General features: G+C 29.9%; 1 protein-coding gene across 1 annotated transcript in view; it reads right to left on the reverse strand.

Moving 5' to 3' along the window:
• Window positions 1-21,062, reverse strand: part of LOC134710263 (ryanodine receptor-like) — a 126,722-nt gene that overhangs the window by 22,852 nt on the left and 82,808 nt on the right. Inside the window, exons 77-99 of the mRNA XM_063570543.1 lie at window positions 19,604-19,882; window positions 18,169-18,192; window positions 16,590-16,646; window positions 15,942-16,076; window positions 15,594-15,632; window positions 13,714-13,826; window positions 13,133-13,226; window positions 12,649-12,819; window positions 11,982-12,059; window positions 10,327-10,426; window positions 9,576-9,655; window positions 9,120-9,196; window positions 8,307-8,461; window positions 7,687-7,904; window positions 7,316-7,420; window positions 6,510-6,591; window positions 6,057-6,127; window positions 5,560-5,625; window positions 3,841-3,920; window positions 2,493-2,613; window positions 2,364-2,404; window positions 711-966; window positions 168-247 (exon numbers count right to left, since the gene is read on the reverse strand). Coding sequence (XP_063426613.1) covers window positions 168-247; window positions 711-966; window positions 2,364-2,404; window positions 2,493-2,613; window positions 3,841-3,920; window positions 5,560-5,625; window positions 6,057-6,127; window positions 6,510-6,591; window positions 7,316-7,420; window positions 7,687-7,904; window positions 8,307-8,461; window positions 9,120-9,196; window positions 9,576-9,655; window positions 10,327-10,426; window positions 11,982-12,059; window positions 12,649-12,819; window positions 13,133-13,226; window positions 13,714-13,826; window positions 15,594-15,632; window positions 15,942-16,076; window positions 16,590-16,646; window positions 18,169-18,192; window positions 19,604-19,882 — 2,522 coding nt within the window. The remainder of the gene's footprint in view (window positions 1-167; window positions 248-710; window positions 967-2,363; window positions 2,405-2,492; window positions 2,614-3,840; window positions 3,921-5,559; window positions 5,626-6,056; window positions 6,128-6,509; window positions 6,592-7,315; window positions 7,421-7,686; window positions 7,905-8,306; window positions 8,462-9,119; window positions 9,197-9,575; window positions 9,656-10,326; window positions 10,427-11,981; window positions 12,060-12,648; window positions 12,820-13,132; window positions 13,227-13,713; window positions 13,827-15,593; window positions 15,633-15,941; window positions 16,077-16,589; window positions 16,647-18,168; window positions 18,193-19,603; window positions 19,883-21,062) is intronic.

Genomic DNA, 21,062 nt, shown 5'->3' on the forward strand with positions numbered 1-21,062 from the left:
TACACTTGATTATGTGAAATATTTATCCATTGACTTTTGCTTACAGAAATTTATCAATCTAAAATGGCAAATTACAACAATTTTTCTTTTCTCATCTGAAATTGTAAAGCATATATTTTGCAAATATACCATTTGTGTTATGTGATGTTATGAACAAGACTACTTACCCTCCCTCTTGTACTCCAGAACCACTCCTCATGGCTGCCAGTCTCTGTTCCTCAGCACTTATACTGGTGGCATGCTGCATCTATAATATTTACAGGAGTTACGTTTTAATAAAGATGTAATTATCAAATGACAAAAAGAATTAGGAATTTGAAATAAAACTATTAAATTTTCACAAATTCACTCACTGTTAAGTGAGATAGCATATCTCTTGTGCATTTCAAACTTTTCATATAGACTTAAATAATTATCTTTTCCCGAAGGAGCCTACACAAGTCCAAATGACACTGGATATTAGTACATTTGTAGTATAGAATAATGTGAGCAGTCAACTGATGATAGTTTACATTTGTGTAACAACATTAGTTATTTTAGATACCTCAAATATGGTGTCTGTCTTCACAGAAGTTGACAAAGCGTTCTTAATTTTCTTAAACAGTTAGCTCGAAATAAGACACCACAAGTATTAAAATGTTTACAATTTTTGGAAATCTAAAAGCGTTTTCATGAAGATTTCTGTAACAACAGTTTCACTATTTAAATACCTCAAAGATGGTGTCTTCACAGAAGTTGACAAAACTCTCTAATTTTTCTTTATCCCCTCCTTCATTGACTACACTGTGTAAGAAAGACCTCTTAGACTCTTTGATCTGTGGTTTCTCCCATTGGTCTATATGGGACTGCTTGATCTCAAAATAGACCCGTTCTATCTTGTTGCTGCTACCCATGATTTCTATTCTACCCAGGTAGGGTCCAAAATAGTCCAACACACTGCGGGCCTTCTCTAAGAATCTCTCTAGTCTACAACAAATCATTTCTAGTGTGAGCATATTTTAAAAATCCCATTTGAAGACCCAAACAAATTTAAAAGTGGAAGGATTACTGGAAAACAGAAAGTGATCCACAAGATAAATTTCAAAACATTTGGTTCAGACAAATTGAAATTGGAGAAGGGAAAGGGGAAAAAAATCAGCAAATTTTCCATTCGTAAAGGTGTCACGGAATAGAAGTTCCTTCATAATATAAGTTCCAAATGGAAAAACTATTCTGGAATATTATTTCCCAAGAATAAATATTACAGTAGATGTTCCTAACAGGATAAATAGTATAGATTATTTGTTACGAAAGGTACAGGTATTATGACATTGTTTATAATAGAGTTTCCACTGGAACTTCTGTTAGGTGGAACAAATATACGTTGACAAAGGGACATAACTCAAGTTTAGTAAAGTGACACAACACAAATTCTTACTTGATCAGTTTTGTGGTAATAAGCATTGTGTACATGTTTCACAACATTTTGTTAATACAAAGTTAAGTAAGAGAACAAAAGAAAAATTGCTGGATTTTTCCATTTGTATAGTTAAAACTCTTGAAAGGTAAAAATTACCCCAACTAAATTCAAACTTGATAGTGTTTTGTAGTAATAAGTATTGTGTATAAGTGTCATAACATCTGTTTAAGGCAAATTAAAATAAGAGAACAGAAACCAATTTAGGTTCATATAGACAGATAAATGTACATGAGTAAATGTATAACCTCTCTACTACATTAGGGGCATAAAAATGTCAACTTACCTTGGATCAGAAGGCATGTGCTCTGACAAGTTAGTTAGCAGGACAGCCATTGTAAAACTTTAAGTCACATGATCAAAATATCAACTTACCTTGGGTCAGAAGGCATGTGCTCTGACAAGTTAGTTAGCAGGACAGCCATTGTAAAACTTTAAGTCACATGATCAAAATATCAACTCACCTTGGATCAGATGGCATGTGCTCTGACAAGTTAGTTAACAGGACAGCCATTGTAAAACTTTAAGTCACATGATCAAAATATCAACTAACCTTGGATCAGATGGCATGTGCTCTGACAAGTTAGTTAGCAGGACAGCCATTGTAAAACTTTAGTCACATGATCAAAATATCAACTTACCTTGGGTCAGAAGGCATGTGCTCTGACAAGTTAGTTAACAGGACAGCCATTGTAAAACTTTAAGTCACATGATCAAAATATCAACTAACCTTGGATCAGATGGCATGTGCTCTGACAAGTTAGTTAACAGGACAGCCATTGTAAAACTTTAAGTCACATGATCAAAATATCAACTAACCTTGGATCAGAAGGCATGTGCTCTGACAAGTTAGTTAGCAGGACAGCCATTGTAAAACTTTAGTCACATGATCAAAATATCAACTTACCTTGGATCAGAAGGCATATGCTCTGACAAGTTAGTTAGCAGGACAGCCATTGTAAAACTTTAGTCACATGATCAAAATATCAACTTACCTTGGGTCAGAAGGCATGTGCTCTGACAAGTTAGTTAGTAAGACAGCCATTGTAAAACCAATGTCTTTAGCAGGATTGTGGAATCTGTCAGTAAACTCATTGAAATCAACCTTTCCATCTTGATTGGCATCCACACACATCATAATGTAATCTATTTCCTCACTGTTTAATAAAAAAACTTATGGTATTAATAAACAATTTCGAGATATATTCCCCTTTTTCATCAAATTAATGTATCTGATATTAAAAACAGTAACAGTAAAATATGGATAACTAAGAACTGATAATTAAGTGTAAATGTTGAAGTAATATACTGGGAAATAACAAAGCATGAAAACAACCTTTTTATTGCTGTTCTTTTGTTTTGAAATGATCCTTAGGAACCCAATATTGAGAATGAGACACACATACTGTATTCAAAGATAAAACATTTGTTTTTTTATACAAATTTTCTAAAACATTGAAATTTCAAATTTAAGTACAGAATAAAAATCTCATGAAAAATCTCACTATCTATATGAACTGGTCAATCCTGTTTAGATTAACAACAAATGAACTGTAGTCTGGTAGGATATCAAAGGTTAGGCTATTCAAACAAACCTTTTTTTCTTTCAGTATGTGCAGAGTTGCAGTTAACTTTAAATTTAATTACTTTCTATATTCTAAGTGTATTATTTTTAGTTAGAAACAAGTTAGATAGGCTGGCAATGATTAATGCATATGTGACAGGATCCCCCCCCCCCTTTGGAGTTGTCAAAACTTAACCAGCTATAATAGAAAGTTAGTTAAAATACTGACTTGAAACAGAGCGATCCCTACTTAGAATCCCTGAGGAGATGATGTGATTTTGTCTGACATTAGAATCATGCTTTCAGTTTACCCATGAATTATTTTTTAAATTGCTTCTAAATGTTAATGGTACTAGGTATACACTACTTGATTTAATGCCAAGTGCGTAAATTTGAAAATAAAATGTAAAATATTCTATGCTACATAAAAATCTTTCAAGCTTAGATTTTTATAAAAATAAAAACTTTTTTGAAAAAGTTTTATCATCAAAGATGTAAAACAGTGTGAGAAGTATAGGATCTATTTTGAATAGCCTTGGGTCATCATGTAAGAAGGACAATTAATGGGTAAGAGAGAACTGCTCAAATATCTGGACAAACTTCTTTTTGAACCCTGCAATAGGCAGACAAACAGGAAGGAGGGTTCAAAAGGAAGTCTGCCAAATATCTTTGGAATAAGAATGTAAATGCAAAGGTTTTTGGGATATATAACATGACAAACGTCCTAATAAAATTACTATTGATGTCATGCATGGTTGATTTTGATGTTATTTTTTGGATCTGGTTGAACACGTTTATTGGGGCATCATGCATGACTTACTCTGTGTAAGTTTTTTGAGCTTCCAAAGCTTTCTTAAATTCTTTAGGCGATATCCAGCCATCATTATTAGCATCAAATTCCTACAGCACAACACAACAGTGAATACAATATCTAAGATATCTATTATATATGTTTATGCACATGAAGCTTACAGTAATATTACAGAAGAAATCATTCACCAGCTCACCAAATTTTCTTGCATGTTTAATGGTATTCAGATTGTAAAAAGAGCTGATTAAAAAACTGAAATATTGAAATTAGAAAGTGCTAAGTGGAACTTGTATAATTCTAAAGTTATCTGACAACCTACATTTTTTTAACAAAAATATCTGAATTTAAAAATTGACCATTTGTAAGAAAACTGGTTTAAAGATGAATGATATCTAATGCTAGTCCTGATGAAACAATATTCTGATGTTTTTCTTTTATAAATATTTGACTTTTTAGAATATCTTTTGATTTCTATAGCAATTAAAGATATCACTGCAGAAAACACAGTTAATCTTATTCATGAACATTGATATGGTCCTAAGACAAGATTTTAATTCAGTATTTTGTTTCATCAGTATGTCATAAAGCCAGAAGTCCATCAATGAGTTCTGATAAAGCTTATACTATATAGAATAATGAATATATATATATGACACACCGTGTGTACATTTTCTGCCCCTCCATTGCTTTACGGAATTCCTTGGCAGAAATATAACCGTCTTTATTGGTGTCAAACTCCTGTAAGAAGGAAATTAATCAACTGTTGTGTAAATGTTTCTCAAAACAATATTCTATTAGTGATTTCGAAAAGTGACAACTAATATATATATTTTAAAATGTACATTACTTGCAAATAAATAATAAATATTTGATGTTTTTATTTTTCAATTATAGAATTATAAGTAAGATCTAATAATAGAATTCATGAACCAAAAAACAATTCCTATAGTTTGCATTTTAAGAAAATTTGAAAAATGAAAAATATTTCAATAGTTAGAATTTTTAAGCAAACGGGGAAAATTCATAAAGGGTAATTATTGGTCCTGAAATGCTATAAAATATTAATAAAGTACTTCTTATAACAAAATATGCAATACCAAATAAAACAAAATCAATAATTGGCAGAATTTATCAGACACTCTGCACTGTGAAGATAAAAGTAATCAGTTTGACTCAATTCAAACAGACATCCTTGGACACTGGAATTGACTAACATAGGTTTTTTTTAAAATGTTAATCGTTACCAATAGTCTAATAGCAATCATTTTTTTTTTTTTTTACAGATGTTGTCAATGTAGTCAAGAATGAAAAAAACTTTTCAAATGAATTTTAGATTTGAAATGAAATAGAATAAATTTTGAGGTCATATATAGGCTTTCCTAACCCTACTCTCATGATCAATTTACTAAATGTCACCTAAAAAACTAAAAACACCTGAAAAGTAAGTTGCATTAATATATCAACAATAATTCAAATTTTCTTATATAAACATTTAAATTAAATTATATTTATTTCATCAATCTAAACAGAATATAAAAATAATTCTAGAAATAGATTAATACAAAACCTGACCCCACAAAAAGTCAAATAGCATTTTATTATTTTCAGTGTTTCTCATAAAACATTTATTCTTCTAAATTGAGACAACTTCAGATGAAGATATTAGGCTTTCAATCAATACTAAATATTCATTGCCATGTTTTTTAACCATCATCTGTTAGTACTTACCAAGAAAGCTTCAGAGGTTGTCAAGTCCTTCATCTTCAAAAAAATGTCAAAGAACTTCAAAATCATCTGAAATAAAATATGTAAATAAGTAAAAGGACTGAAAAACTGTTACAGCAATCAACATAAATATGTAACAATTTGAAAAATAGCTTTTGATATATTGAAACCAAGATTGACCTCTGGTCAAAACTAGAATGGCATTTATGATGATTTACTAGATACTATAATAAGTATACTGTAAATTCAGAAATTATTGTGTGCATTTATTATTTTGTCAATTTAGACTAAAATGCGATTTAAATTTTTGCGATATTGAAAAAAAATCTGTTTAATTTAGATAAAAAAAATTCAAAAATGCAAATTTAAATTATTGTGATTATAACCCCGTCACATTTTTTGCAATAATAAAAACATCGCAATAGTTTCTGAATTTACAGTACAAAGTAGCTTGTTTAAACAAAATATATTGCTGTTTAAGTTAAAATTCCTATGCTTACCTCAACATTAGCTGATGATTCTACCAGTGTATCCACCATCTGTTTACCAATAGGGCCATTCATTACATTTCCTGGAATATACAGATATATCAAATTGTATATATCATTTTATTAATTGGTAAAAGTACTGTATTAACATAAGGCAATATAGAAAAAGGTGTACTGACATAAGAGTTCTCTAAACACATTAGCTCCAAATAGAGCTTTTGTTAGTAGAAGCCATATCTCAATTATGTGTATCAGCAGGGAAAATGTGAAAACATAAAAATATATAGTATATGCCAAAACACCTGGTGATGTACTGTACTTACGTAAGATCCAACTTTCTTGGTTTTATAATTCATAATTCATTTATATTATAACTTATCATCGGTATTAAAAATAAAGGGATAAGTTTTCTGGTATAAACATATGATTGTTTTTAAGTTGCTATTTTTGGCATTAAAAACTAACCTTCCAGCATAGAAAGTAACATGATCATCATCTCTTTTTGTAATTTCATGAATTCTCTTAACAACTCCAGCTGTTCACAGTCCTAAAATCAAAACAATGAATGATCAAAAATCTTTTTGTTTGCATTTCAAACCATAAAATTCCAGGAATTACACAAATATTTGTCCAAAATGTTTTTCAATTTGTTAAATTTTGTAATTTAATGATCACAATCTTAAGCTTTGGAGTCTTATGTAGCTTCTATGCCTTTCTATTTCAAAATTTTCTTTATAAAAACACAACACATATATTTCTAATATGTTTCATAAAATTACTTTAGTTGATTTTAAATTAAACATCACATTACTTTTTTGTACCTTTGCTAGTTTATCTTGCTCATGAGCCATATAATATAGAAGGATTGCTGCCATGTTTCTAAGTAAAGAACATCAAACTTGTTACTTTTATATACCTTTAACAGCTTACAAAAGAGCATATATCTCATGTATGTAAAAGAATCAACAAATTGAGCTTTGGGACTTTATTTGCCTTGTGAGGAAATATTTGCAAAATACCTCTATTTGCCTTGTGAGGAAATATGTGCAAAATACCTCATACTTGTAACTTGTCATACAAGTGAGAGGTTTAGCTCTCTATGAAACCTGGTTTAATCCATTTAAACATAAGAAAAAGCCTGTACCAAATCAGGAATATGACAGTTGTTATCCATTCGTTTGATGTGTTTGAGCTTTTAATTTTACCATCTGCTTAGGGACTTTCCATTTAAAATTATTCTCAGGGTTCAGTATTTTTGTTAATTTACTTACCTTAGAAAGTTTATCTTGCATGTGAGCAAATATATACAGGAAACCTCCAACAGCATCCCACAATCTACTGTGTGCTAAAGCTAACTGATTCAAGGCACAAGGTCCCTATAGGGCAAATAAATAAAGTATATATTAAAACACAGCAAGCAGAAAACAGAAAAAGCTTTTGCTGGAAAGGGTTGATGGTATTAAAATTCCTTCATTCAATGACTGAAAGAAATGCCACAAACTTGTAATTATTTCTATAACATGGATATGTTTAATGTCAAAAATATGAATGAAAGCCTCATATTGGACTGATTTTGATAAAAAAAACACTTAAATTCATTTAAATTAAATGTTCTTTTCCAGAAATTGCATTTAACACTTGCCTGTATATATTCTGTAAGACTTCTGAAGATTTGTTTGGCCACCATGATGGCTCTACAGAAACTTTCTTTACCAGACTGGTCTATGGTGTCTTTACCAGAGTAGTGCCAGTAAAAGTCCATGATGGACTCCTGTAGTCTCAGTAGATAGTCTACAGTACAGATGACAACATTCACAGTGGTGTTATTACCTGCCTGGGTTCTTAGGTAATTCTGGAACTCTGCAATATAAGAGCAAAAAGTTTTAAGCTAAATATTTGATGCAATTAACTTGTATCCTATTCAATTCCTCCATTTCCAAAAGAATTAATAAAGTTTTCCTGCAGTCATACTAAGTGATATGTGTCTTGCCCATTGTTGAAGGCTGTATGGTAACTTCTACTTCATGTAGTCGCTGGTGGAGATTTATTTCATTGGCAATCATACCACATCTTCTTATTTTCCTATTTTCTTATTCTGATATTCAAGTTATACACAACTATAATAAAAATATTATTAAAACAATTTTCAATAAATCTTACAAATTTTCAATTGACTCTGATAAAGTTTAAAATAAAAAAAAACAATTCTCTATCCAATAAAACAAAAAAGATATAAATAGATTATTTGTTTTTACATCTTACCTGCATTGTGACCTTCACATAACAACTGAAGGAATCTGAATAGTTTACATGTGGTCTCAGCATCATACAGATTTGTCTCCCCTGCATTGGCATCAGAACTCATACCTAATCCTTCTGCCTTGTTTGTTCTCTCAAATGCATCCAGATCCAATACACTGTTAATGATAAATTAAAAAAATTGTTACAAAGTATTTTTACAGATGTTCTCTAAACTCTATTTTTACTCAAATATGCAATACTTAATGTTTACTTTCCAGAATGAAACAAATTTAATTTTGAGTGTTTTTTTGTCCTACATCTATTTCACTTATGCCTCGTTCACACATACTTTTAATTCACATTCACACAGTCTTCTATTTTAATTGGAATTGATTCGAATTGGCTAATTCAAATTATTCAATTCGCATTAGAAATAAGATTTTGTCAATACCAATTAAAAGTTAACGTCGTTTGGACAGTTAAGCAAATTTGATAGGCATTGTAATTCGAATTAGAATATTTATGGGAGTAAGGGGGATTCTTATAAAATATAATTTTCTGTTTAATTAACTAGAAAAGGCCTACTGAATCATTCAATAGTCTGACACTTTACTAATTAAGAAGATGTGTCAAATATAATGAATGCTCAACTTTCTTACTCAAATACTTTACAATATTTCATAATGTATCAGATAACTTTAATACTGTAACATCTGTTACAATGCCAGATAGAACTAATGGTGGATATCAAACTTCTATATCCTGAAACCATTTGCAGTATTTTAAATGTAAATATATCTGCAGCAAGAACTGTCCATTTCTCTAGACACATACCTGCATGATTGCATAAGTCCAGACAAAGAGGTAAAGAATCCTACATCTTTCTTATCTTTCAGATGATTTAACATTTTCTGAAATAAAACAAAATGCAATTAAATATCATTACCAATACATAATTCTCCATTTCTCTCTTGAAAAATTTAAAATGAGGCTTACATACAATAAATATTACACAATAATCTCTAAAATATGATCTGTGATCAAGATTATCCAACAGTTATAAAAGACTTTTACTTAGTCTAAATATTCATAAATATGAATGAAACACTTGCCACTGGACGTTAAGTAACCAACAATCTATTAATCTAAAATATGCACTTTCATATAATCCACATTGTGTCAAATATTCTTAATTTAAATACATTTAGAGTTAATGTTATTTTACACTGTGTAATGGTTTTACTTTAAAAATATACCATTTTTTACTCTGAATATGAAACTATATGTTACCTTTTGAACCTCTGTGTTACCTCCCCTTAGTAAGGAGATGCCAAGTTCTATTGTGTCTGTTACCATGGCACTCTGGACACCTAAAATAAACCAAGAAAAACACTGACATTTTTGCTTGTTGACTGAAGTGTATGATAAAGTTAACATAAATATTTTCTTTAATGAAAATCCTTGGTTATAGAGCCCAATGTATTTATACAATTATTTGCTTTTGATAATCTTTTTATGGTACCCCTTGATTAAAGAGTTTCCAATGTATAAATATATATTTCCTACCTAAAATTTGGCTATGAGCATTCAAACAGTGCAATACTATATTGTGAAGAAAGATACAGAAGTGCTTCATTCATCTTATTAATAGTAAATGGCTAAAATAGCAGTAAATAAGATGTGAGTGGGAAAAGAATACTCTTATATATCATCTTCGTCTGAACAAATTAATCAAAATGGTTCTCTTGTCAAATTTAGAATTTTGTCGTTTCACCCCACAAATTACAGACCAAGCACAAAAGTAATACATATCTATAATTGAATGACAATAAGTTTTGACTTTTTATTTTTTTACATTGTCTTATCAGGGCCTTTTATAGCCGACTATGCGGTATGGGTTTTATTCATTGTTGAAGGCTGTACGGTGACCTATAGTTGTTTTAAATGTCTGGGTCATTTTGGTCTTTTGTGGATAGTTGTCTCATTGGCAATCATTCCACATCTTCTTTTTTTATATTAAACAATGAGATTTCAATATTACCTCTACAAGCACTAATATACAGTAAGACCATTTCTGCTGCTCCACGATCGGCCAACCGTGACTGCTCAAATAACAGTTGTTGTTTCTCCATTTCTTGTTCCTGAAAAAGAATTATTTTTGGGTCATTAAAATAACAGCATGAACATACTGTTATGCCAAGGAAAATATATATGTATATTGAAACTTTCACTTCAGTTATATGCAAGTCATGCATACTTGTAGAATAAACAAATCAGTAATTAATTTTCAAATATCAATTGTTGAAAATCAGGTGCACTTTCAATAACTTGTTATTATCTGTTAAGCTGGATAGAACTGGATTCTTAAATTAGAATATGTAACAATTTTGTACTGCTTAAGTCATCAAGAAAGATATTGATATAGTATTCATACTAGGCGGTTAGCTATATGTCTCTGACTAAGTGAGAATAATATACATATATATATGTATATAGTGTGCAAGATAATATTTGTATATCATGATAAAATATTCATCATCTTATTATCAGATCTCCATTACTTCTTTGTGATTGGCTACATGATGTTCCAGCTTTCAATTCTATTTTGTAATTAGTTGTTTGGACTACTTTCATTTGAACAGAACACAATATGACTGACTTGTTTGTCTTCTAACATGATGTCCTTACATTCATAGATGCTCTAAATAAGTTGTTTGAAGTACATGTATTTTTCAAAATTATCAATTGGTTCCTATGAATGCTTATTCTATTTGTAACTGCATTCTAATATGTTACACATGATTGAATTCCGTAAAAAATAGCTTTTAATCCATAAAATAACATTTGTTGGAAACCTAAAGCAAAACAATACAAGCCAAACACACAACAGATTAACTTTGTTGCAGCATACAGTTCACACACTATATTAAACTATTTGAACATAGTTCACACACTATATTAAACTATTTGAACATAGTTCACACAATACATGGGAAAAATACTCAATATTTTCACAGGGAAACAAAGGAAAAGATATATATGAAACATAACAATGTCTACTGTTGGTGATTTACCAAAACACAAATAGAATAGCCTTTACATGCATATATTGATATTATCATGGTTTTCAGTACTATTTAACAAAAACAAAAAAAAAAACATAGGAAAAGTAATGCACACAGGAGCACATGCTTGACTTTGTCTATCTACAGGGGAACAATCTCAACATGTACTTTTCTGTGTACCTTCAGAATTTCCATATGTAACTGATAGTTTTGCATTTAAATAAAAAAGTATATCAATGAGAGGTAGAGATAATAAATATATCTTGTAGCGCCAGGTTATATTTCATTTAACTTCCTGTATTCTAATGCTAACAACTAATCAACTACATATTAAGTATACAGAATATGCGTATCAATGTGAATCTGAAATATTCATTCTTTACCTCAAATATTTTTCTGAATTTTTGTAATCATTTCATAATACATTCCATAAAAAATCTTACTGCAAGCTACAATATAAAACTACTGAAATTCTACGTATGCATGTAAAATGTTTCCATTAGAAAAGCAAGCTTCCATTAATAATTATAAACTGTAAATACTTTCTTCAAAAAAGCATGACATGATAGGAGATTTACAAGCCATTCACAAAAGCATTATTAAGAGGTGCTCCATTGAAGGAGAATTATACCTGGAAAGATGATCCTGGTCCTTCGTCATCCCCTCCTCCATCGTCATCGTCATCATCTTCGTCTTCTCCATGGCAACTCTACAATGTAAACAAACCATTCATATTTAATTTTCTTAAATCTTTGGCTTTTTGTATTTTCTTCCTTTTATTCTCCTATATGCAGTAAAATATAAAACCAGATTTCCAAAAGTTTCACCATGGGGAATCAGGGTTCCAGGTTTCCTTTTCCAACTCAAAAAAGTTCCCCTGCCCTGACACCAATGCTTACTTACTTGCCAATCTCTCAAACGTCTTGTTCGGAGTACCTGAAATATCTTTGATCATTTAAATTTAAGATAAGAAAATGTACAATGCAATAAGATTTTAGCAGACTTTCTGTAAGTACCATTGAATTCCAGTCATTGGTTACAGTTGTTAATATCTAAAACGGATGTCTAATTCTAATGCAATTATTATGTACATGTATATCATTGGTTCTGATTTGATGCAATCAGCCTACGTTTTCTGTCTGTTTGTAACTATACGTCGCCAGGTAATCTTAATTTGCAAAAGTAAAACTGCAGATGGATGTCTGCAAAGCTTAAAATATAATACAACTATCTCTTAAATAAATAAAGTTGACTATATTTGAATAAGCACATGTATCCTAGTATCTGATATCACTTACCTGTCCCATTATTTGGGCATACGACATATAGATAGTATCTTCTGGAAGACTACCCTGTTGCTCTTTAGTGGCAGCTCTACTAAGACAGGTCATCAGTTGAGTCAGAGGATCTGGTTTCACTTCCTCATCAGCTTCTTTCTTCTCAACCTCATCCTCTGCTTCATCAGATTTCTAAAAAAATTAAAAAAATTGAAAATTTGTCTGGCACTTTATTCTTAAGATTTTCTTGTTTGATGAGTTTTCAAATGGTTTATTTACACTGCCGTGAGTAAATTTTCCGATGATGAATTTTCAAAGGTATATTTATACTGATTTTAGTAATTTTTCCAAGGATGAATTTTCAATGATATATATATACTTCCTTTAGAGTTTTTATAAATGCATTTATTTTCAATGTTATATTTATACTGCCTCTAAATAGTTTTCTGAGGATGAATACTCAATGGTAAGTGTATACAGCCTGTAATGAGTTTGTTAAACTTACAGTGACATCTTCTATCAGGATTTTCTTCTCATACTCTTCTGTGTTTAACCATTGTCCTCTGTAGCATTTTAGGAACAAATTAATGGCTCTGTGTCTGAAAGAAGGAAAACTATACTTATAGCACTTCAAAACACCAGCTAGTGAAACAGCATTTGCTGTCCATGTTTGTGAATGTAAATTCCTGATTTTTAGTTGAATCATTTTATGATGAGTTCCTAGCAGAGTGCTGATGTTGACAGTTTTGTTATTCATAAAGCTGGCAAGTTTAAAATAGCCCTATAAAAACCGAATGCATGTTTTTCAATAAAACAATTTCATGAAGTATTCCAATCATACTACTGCTGATGACAACAACTAGGAGTAATCTAAATGTTGTATGTATAAAGATTCAATATCTTTTAGTTGCTTATAAATGCAGTCAGTTCATTAGGAGTACTGTTTCAAAAGTTTGGTGAAAAGTTTGTAAATCTAGGTCAAAAAGTTGTTTCTGTATGTCTTGATTCGCCTTTTTGGATCCATGTGGCATTTCTTTTACCATATGGGACATAATTTTTTAATATTTGACTTTGAATGATATTTACCTTGGTAAACTGTGTAGTGGAACCATTCTGAAACACGCCATGACAGCTCGCTTTCTCTGTGTAGATATAACCTTACGCCAGGCACTCTTGTGTGATGCTGATGGATGCTCAACCTTCAATAGTCAAACAAATTATAGCTCATATTTCATTTTTTTATGTTGCTGAACATGTTCTGATTTTGTGTCATAGATGGATATTTTTTTTTTATCATACATGTAACTACTTATGCAAATAATTATTTCTCATGTAAAACAGCTATCTTCTGGAACAATTAATTATATAATAAGCCTTGACATTGACTTCTTAGGCAAGAAATGTGTAACATCTATAATAGTATACCAATTCTACACCCCACTTGTTATAGGCCATTGCTAAAAAAAAAATCATGCTTAGTTATCAAAATTCAAAGGTTTTTCAAGCAGAAATTGACAGCCCTCAGATCTCAAAATTGCTGGCACACAATATGTCTAATCTTCAAGGGCATAAAAAAGTTAATGAAAAATTTCAAACATGGTATGCTAAGCACTGGCATCAACATCTACTTGAGCATCAAAACTAGATAAGTAAACCTTGAGAAAAGAGGTTAAACTGTAAAAGTTATATCTAGCATCATTGATTCTGAATCTTAAAAATCTTGGGAAACTTTGAGAATATACACACTTAATACATAATAATGCATACAACTAGGCAATAAAGTTGGCAAAACCTTGTCTACAAGGTCCTATTTCTATTCAGACAGTTATATATTTTTCAAATCTTGTGAAAAGTTATGGACTATAAGCAATAAAGCAATACTTGTTGAAACCCCTTATTTTTTTCAAGATACTTGTAACTACTACATGTATTGCATTTGATAATTGAGTAAAATAAATATCAAAATCTGGTTCTCAAATATCTTTTGCCTCAAGCAAAGATAATTTTACTTCTCTGAAAAATATCTATAAGAATTTCAATTTCACGTAAAATTGTTAGCTTATAGTACACAATAAATATTTGTGGCACTAACTACAATATCAAAACATTGGGTTTTGGGTGGTATAACAGGGAGGGAAATGTCTACGTACTGATTTGAAAATCCAGTCGTCGTCCATAAGTCGATCAAACTAAACATAGAAAATATAATCTATCTACTCTAATATGTGCATGTGGATTTAAAATTGCAGCAGAAACCATGCATGTGCTGACCCAATATTTTTCTCAAATGGTAATTTAAACTAATTTTTACGTTAAACAAAATTTAGGTTTAGAAATCAAAATTGCTTGATTGCTACACTACAGGCTTAAATTTAGCCTAAGCATTTTTTGTTGGAATTTCAATTTTCCAAACAGGTCTTGGCAAGATAAAGATAGAAGTATTCACTTGCAAGGAAAACTGGTTAACACGTGTATGGTTTTTGCTATACAAAAATAAAAACTAATCTAGACACTGATATTATTAAAGTTTCTTTTAAAATAAAGGAATGAGTAGGAAATAAAAGAATAAAAATAAATATATCTTAATATTTGAATTGAAAACCTTCATTCAATTGCTTCAGTAAAGAAAATCAGCAAAAAAGCATAAGAAACCAATCAACAAAAAGCTGAAGACCAAATATGATGCATGACATCTGAGGCAGAAAAATCTACACATTTAAGTATTCTGATTTTGATCAAATGTATAGAGAGGACAATATCTGCTCAAACATAAGCAACTCATTTTAAGCTTAAGCATTTCTACACATTTGAACATAATCTGCGAGAAATAATAAAAACAATTTGCTTCAATAAAGGACCAACAAATGTAGGGCCAAAAAGTAAACAAAAATCTGCTCAAATGTTTGTAATCTCTGTTCATTGTGTTAATACTAGCATTTTTTTTCTTTAACTTGATTCTCTCTTACTTGCTTTTTTAGTGTTGGAATTATTGGTATAAAATCGAGCTACAATAATTCATTGTAAAATCTAATTCATTATTTATATAAAAGACCTTATATATTAACATAGGAAAAATGAACGTCACTAAGATATCCAAGATTATTTTCAATAAAAGATCATTCAAAAGGCCATTAGCAAAGAAAAGGTAAGAAAATTAAAAAACTAGAAAAACCCTAATGGTAGATTATTTTTACAACAAGAACTAATTCTACATTATATTTCAATATTGGTTTCTACTGACTACTGGGTTATAAATTAAAATTCAAGTGTTAATTTGATGTGAAAAATACAAAAGAGAAACCAGGATAACTTACAGTATGGAGTCCATGCATGACCTTGGCCATTGATAAGATACGGTCAATAACTTTGCACTGATCGAGCTGCATATCTGTAGATCCTCCTATCTTACGATATAATACTTTCTGCCATTTGACTGCTTCATCTGTAGGCTGTACAATAGAAAATAATTTCAATAAAAAATGTCCTAAACTTCACTACATAAAATTATATATATTTGATCTGTTTATCAAAATATAAACACAATAGTTATATGTTTGCCTTCAACTTTGTGTTGAACTTACATAAAGAAGTCTTCATTTGTGTAAAAAGTCTTGGCTTGTATAGGAGGTTTCACATTCAATGATGATACATTCACTATGTCAACTAGTGTATATACACACTTTAATTTATTTGTAATTAAACAAATCATGATAAACAGAACTGGATTTTCTAATAAAAACTTGAAAAAAAGATCATTGAATTCATAGGAACTTTTTCTTTAATCCTTAAAGGTTTACATGAGAATTGGTTAATGGAAATTTGAGTCATTGTACAAAGTGTTGACATGCTGATAGACTGAGATATACCGTATTCTTTATACCTTTGACCGTATAAAAATAGAGAATGGTAGATTGTAACATTTGACATCGTTCCCTCTTTTTCCATTAAAGTATTGTACTTACCCCTTCTTCAACTTCTAAACTTTTCAACAAAAAATCTTCTATATCTGCCTCCGACTCCTGCATAAAGCAACGAAAAAGTATAAGAACAATACATTTAACAATATATAAGAAACTACATTTTAAAGAAAAAAGAAGCATACATATATACTTGCTTATATTATATGATACAAGACAATATTAAATTATGATACAATACAATATGTCGTGATTTGCACATAAAATAAATTACTGTGTTAATGAAAAAATTAATATAAAGCAACAAGTACATATTAACAGAAACAAAACCATTTGATTAAAATATAACGAACACAAAAATTACTGAAATATAAATTCATGATGTGACACATAATACATATATATATATATATTAAAAAAAAACTTTGATACAACATAAAAACATGAGTCACATGACTATGATAACTTATTCTGTAATGAATTTTCATATTTTCTTTGCAATTTATGAAAATAGCTCACTTCTTAGGTTAATGACACAAACATGATGATTAAAATTAGGATGGTGGGATTGGCAATGGTCACTTTTCATTTTCATGATTAAAAAAAACAAACAAAAAAAACACCAAAAAAAAAAATTATTTTCTTTCTTAAAGTTCCAAGTTAAAAATGATTGAAACTACTTATAATTTGTTCATAACCTTACAGAATTTTTTCTTGTTTAGCACTGTAAAATATCAGCTGAAATAGGACTAACTAAAAATTCACAACTTGAACAGGACAACGTGTAACATAACCAACAATGTGCTTTTTCGTAATTCATGCAAAACTGAACTGCTATGTACTGTGATTTATTATTATGATACTAGGAAACATATCTATGAAAATCCAAGTATATACTTGAAATGGATTTTATACAGGACAAGCAACACATATTCTTTTGCACTTTAAGCATTAATTGATCATGAAAAAGAATTCTGTTCCAAAGAATTTTGGAATGACAATTTTCAGATGGTTAATTGAAAGGGTGTTCTCATTCGTCATATATACATATTTGACTTTTTTTAAAGCTTCATTTTGGCATCAAAATAAGAAAAATAGATTAGTGTTGGAACACAGTACATCCTACAGTTATATAAGATATACGGTCAGAACTATTGGTCATTCTTGTAAACATCAACAAACTTTGTCAACAACCAGAAATAAACAATATACCATTATAAATTCATTCACTGATTTACATTTCTTAGGATCAATGTGCATGTTTATTTTTATATTTTAAAGCTGCGTCCCAGTTTAGAGAAACTAATCAAATTGACAAAAATTTAACCTATGAAAAATTTGTGAAAAATTGTATTTTTTGAAGTTTTTAGAATTGTGAAAATTTATGTCTGAAAACTTTCTGTGAATAACCATACAAACACTTGATATATTTCATAAGAAATCAAAGATACCATTACTCATCAAAGAAATTCTTTTTCTCTTATCAGCAAAATATAAATTATAAAATAAGTAGTTTCATCTTCATACGATTCATAAAGAAGCTTTCTTATTTATCAAATTGTGTATTTTATAAGGAAAATCAGCAAATAAATCTATCATGGGAAATGCAAACAAAATTTTGTACCATTAGCATTTCTTCAGCAAAACTCTGAAAATAATTAGCATATTTTTGATACTATGTCTCTTGCTTTTATTGATTTCTACTATTAAAGCATAACGTCGCTGTTATGCAAAAACCTCGTATCTCAATTTTTTGCGGAAATCTTTTTATCGATTATTAAGAATTAAATATGTATGTTCCACTGAATGCGAAAATATCTGATCTTCTAACCAATCATTAACCCGAATTCTGACAAGTGACGAAAAAGTGTAGTCGGATTGGTGAGACATTTTGTTGTGCGAAAATATCATATCTCAAAAGAAAAAAAAGATGGCACTAGCAGCTGAGATTATAACAGGTACAGTTTTGTCAATTTTTTGTCTAATATATTATGTATAGCTTAGAAATAATGAAAAGCTTTGAAAATACAATATAGGTGCAGAAATTTTTGCTCGCCTTGGTAATTGATTGGTTAGAAGATACGATATTTTTGCATACATTGGAACATAAATATTTAATTCTAAATAATCGATAAAAAAAAATCAGTTTTTATTGCCTGGTGTAAAATTATGAAAACCTTAGATACGAGGTTTTTGCATAACAGCGACGATAAACGTGATATCAAAATAAGCATTTGAAATTGTATTACTTTCTATTATGTTACTTTGTTTACTAATATAGTACATTGGATATCTTAATTGTATAAGCTAACTTCCATAGTTTAGTTTAAACATATTTTATTGTTCAAAACAAATGGATTAGACACAAGTTTTTCAACTTAGTTCAGTCTTCTCCATGACTTCCATTGTCACATCATTAGTGAACTTTTCAATTTCTATTACTTACTGTGGATTCATTCATTTTCGTGGGTACCAATTTTCGTGGATTAAGAAAAACTTGCATATTCGTGGATATTTAAATTCGTTGTTTTGCTGAAGTCTGAATAAAAACCTATAGAAAATTTATCATTTGTTGTACATTAGATTTCGTGGTTTAACTGTCCCCACGAAATCCACGAAAATTGGTATCCAACGAATAATAATGAATCCACAGTATGATCTTCCTCAGTGTACAGATCACACCTTTGACTAGCTTTCCAAATGTGAAGCCATTGCAATGCCAATGAAGTTTTATACAGAAAAATCACTATTAACACTTTAAATTACATATAAGTACTGTAGCCAACTTATATAACAATAGTAGCAGAAAACATCAAAATCATAATGCCTCAAAATAAGCTAGAATGGGCTTAGCATGAAAACAGTATCTGTGAATATAAGTTGGTTAACAGTATTTTTCAAATCATCAAGTAAATTTTTCATCTGATGATTTTAAGCTTGAACAGGCATCCTATCAATTGCATTTTTTTTACTGTCAATTAAAAGAGAATCTTGTTCTTTTTTCCCTCTGAATATAAAGACTGTTTATCCATTAAAGGGCATAATAAAGCTATACATACATCTATCAGTTTCTGTTTAGCTTGTTGCAGTAATTCCTGTTCCCTGCCACTGAAGAATCCAAGTCCAATGGGTAACAGTCTCTTAAGACAAGCCACATTTAAACTGTTATGAGGTTCCAGTCTTTTCTTCTCTCTCTTTTTAGTAGTTTTCTTCACCGTGCCCTCTGGTTGTAACTCAGACTGTGGTAGTTTGACTTGTTTTGACTGACTGGGCATGATCAGGGCCATATTGTCTATCTCATTGGCCATCACAAAGTTTTGTTCTTCCCTTTTAAACATCTGTAACAAGAGAAAATATTATGTCTTTTAGTAGTTAATATAAAAAATGAAAAATTGGGTATACTTGCCAATTTACACCCCCAAGTCATTGGTGGGACATTTAAAGACTAAATCCTGCTATTTGTTTCCCAATCTAAGAAAAATAAAATGCATGCATATATATATCTAAAGGTATAAAAATGTTAATTCAAATATTCTGTAAACCCATAATTACCAATATGTTTAAATTGTATGCTTGTAAGTAAGTCAGCATGTTACTTGTATTGTAACCCTTTCCTCCATTGAATTTGTTTTTGCATACTTGATTCCCATATGATTTTTCAATTAAATGCTGAAAATATGCTTTAAAGTATTAACGCATTGCGAAAAAACAAATAGTTTATCAAATAAATTTAAGTCGGATATTCCTATGATATTCCTTTCCATATTGGATACAAATTTTATCAAGTCTACTGCAGACACTTTATAGTCAAAGTGTTTCAAATGACGTACTACACAGGTGTCAAAAAGTGTCACTATGGAGGAAAGGGTTAAGCTTGTATTTAAAGCCAGCATCAAGATTAAAGTACCAATGTAAGAGTATAGTGCATTCCAAAATTCCAACTTATACCCATGTAAAAATATATATTAGAACTTTATCTTGTATTTATTTGTGTTCTAACACTCACAATCTGTCAGACACTTTTGTACCCTTTTAATCCTTGATTTATAAAATTCTACTGACAGTGAATCAAAATAAAACTTGTGCTTACTACTAGAAATTGCATAAAAAATATTCATAAAATATATTAACTGAGTAAAAATTAAAAAAAGGGCAAAAAATCCCAAGATAAAGTAAAGATAAAAATTATTAACTTGTACAAACATAAATCTATATCCCTCCTCCTCATTTCAAGCAATTAAATATAAATTTCCATATTTGGGGGGAAAATTGTGAACTCTTCATTCACTTGGCTATGCAAGAATCACTATGCAGTTTATATATACTATTTCCCCCTACCATTTATTTACATTGAGACTATTAGCAAAACAGCAAGATTTTTGTTAGCTTCTTAGATCATTCTTAGACAAGCATCTCATTTTAACATTTCAGGACGGTACAAATATATTTCAGTATACATGTATGTCACAAAGCTCAGAAACCAACATTTTTATATGAAATCTTTCCTGATGAAATTTG

This window comes from Mytilus trossulus, chromosome 3 (genome assembly GCF_036588685.1).
Source record: "Mytilus trossulus isolate FHL-02 chromosome 3, PNRI_Mtr1.1.1.hap1, whole genome shotgun sequence".
In the NCBI taxonomy this organism is placed as follows: Eukaryota; Metazoa; Mollusca; class Bivalvia; order Mytilida; family Mytilidae; genus Mytilus; species Mytilus trossulus.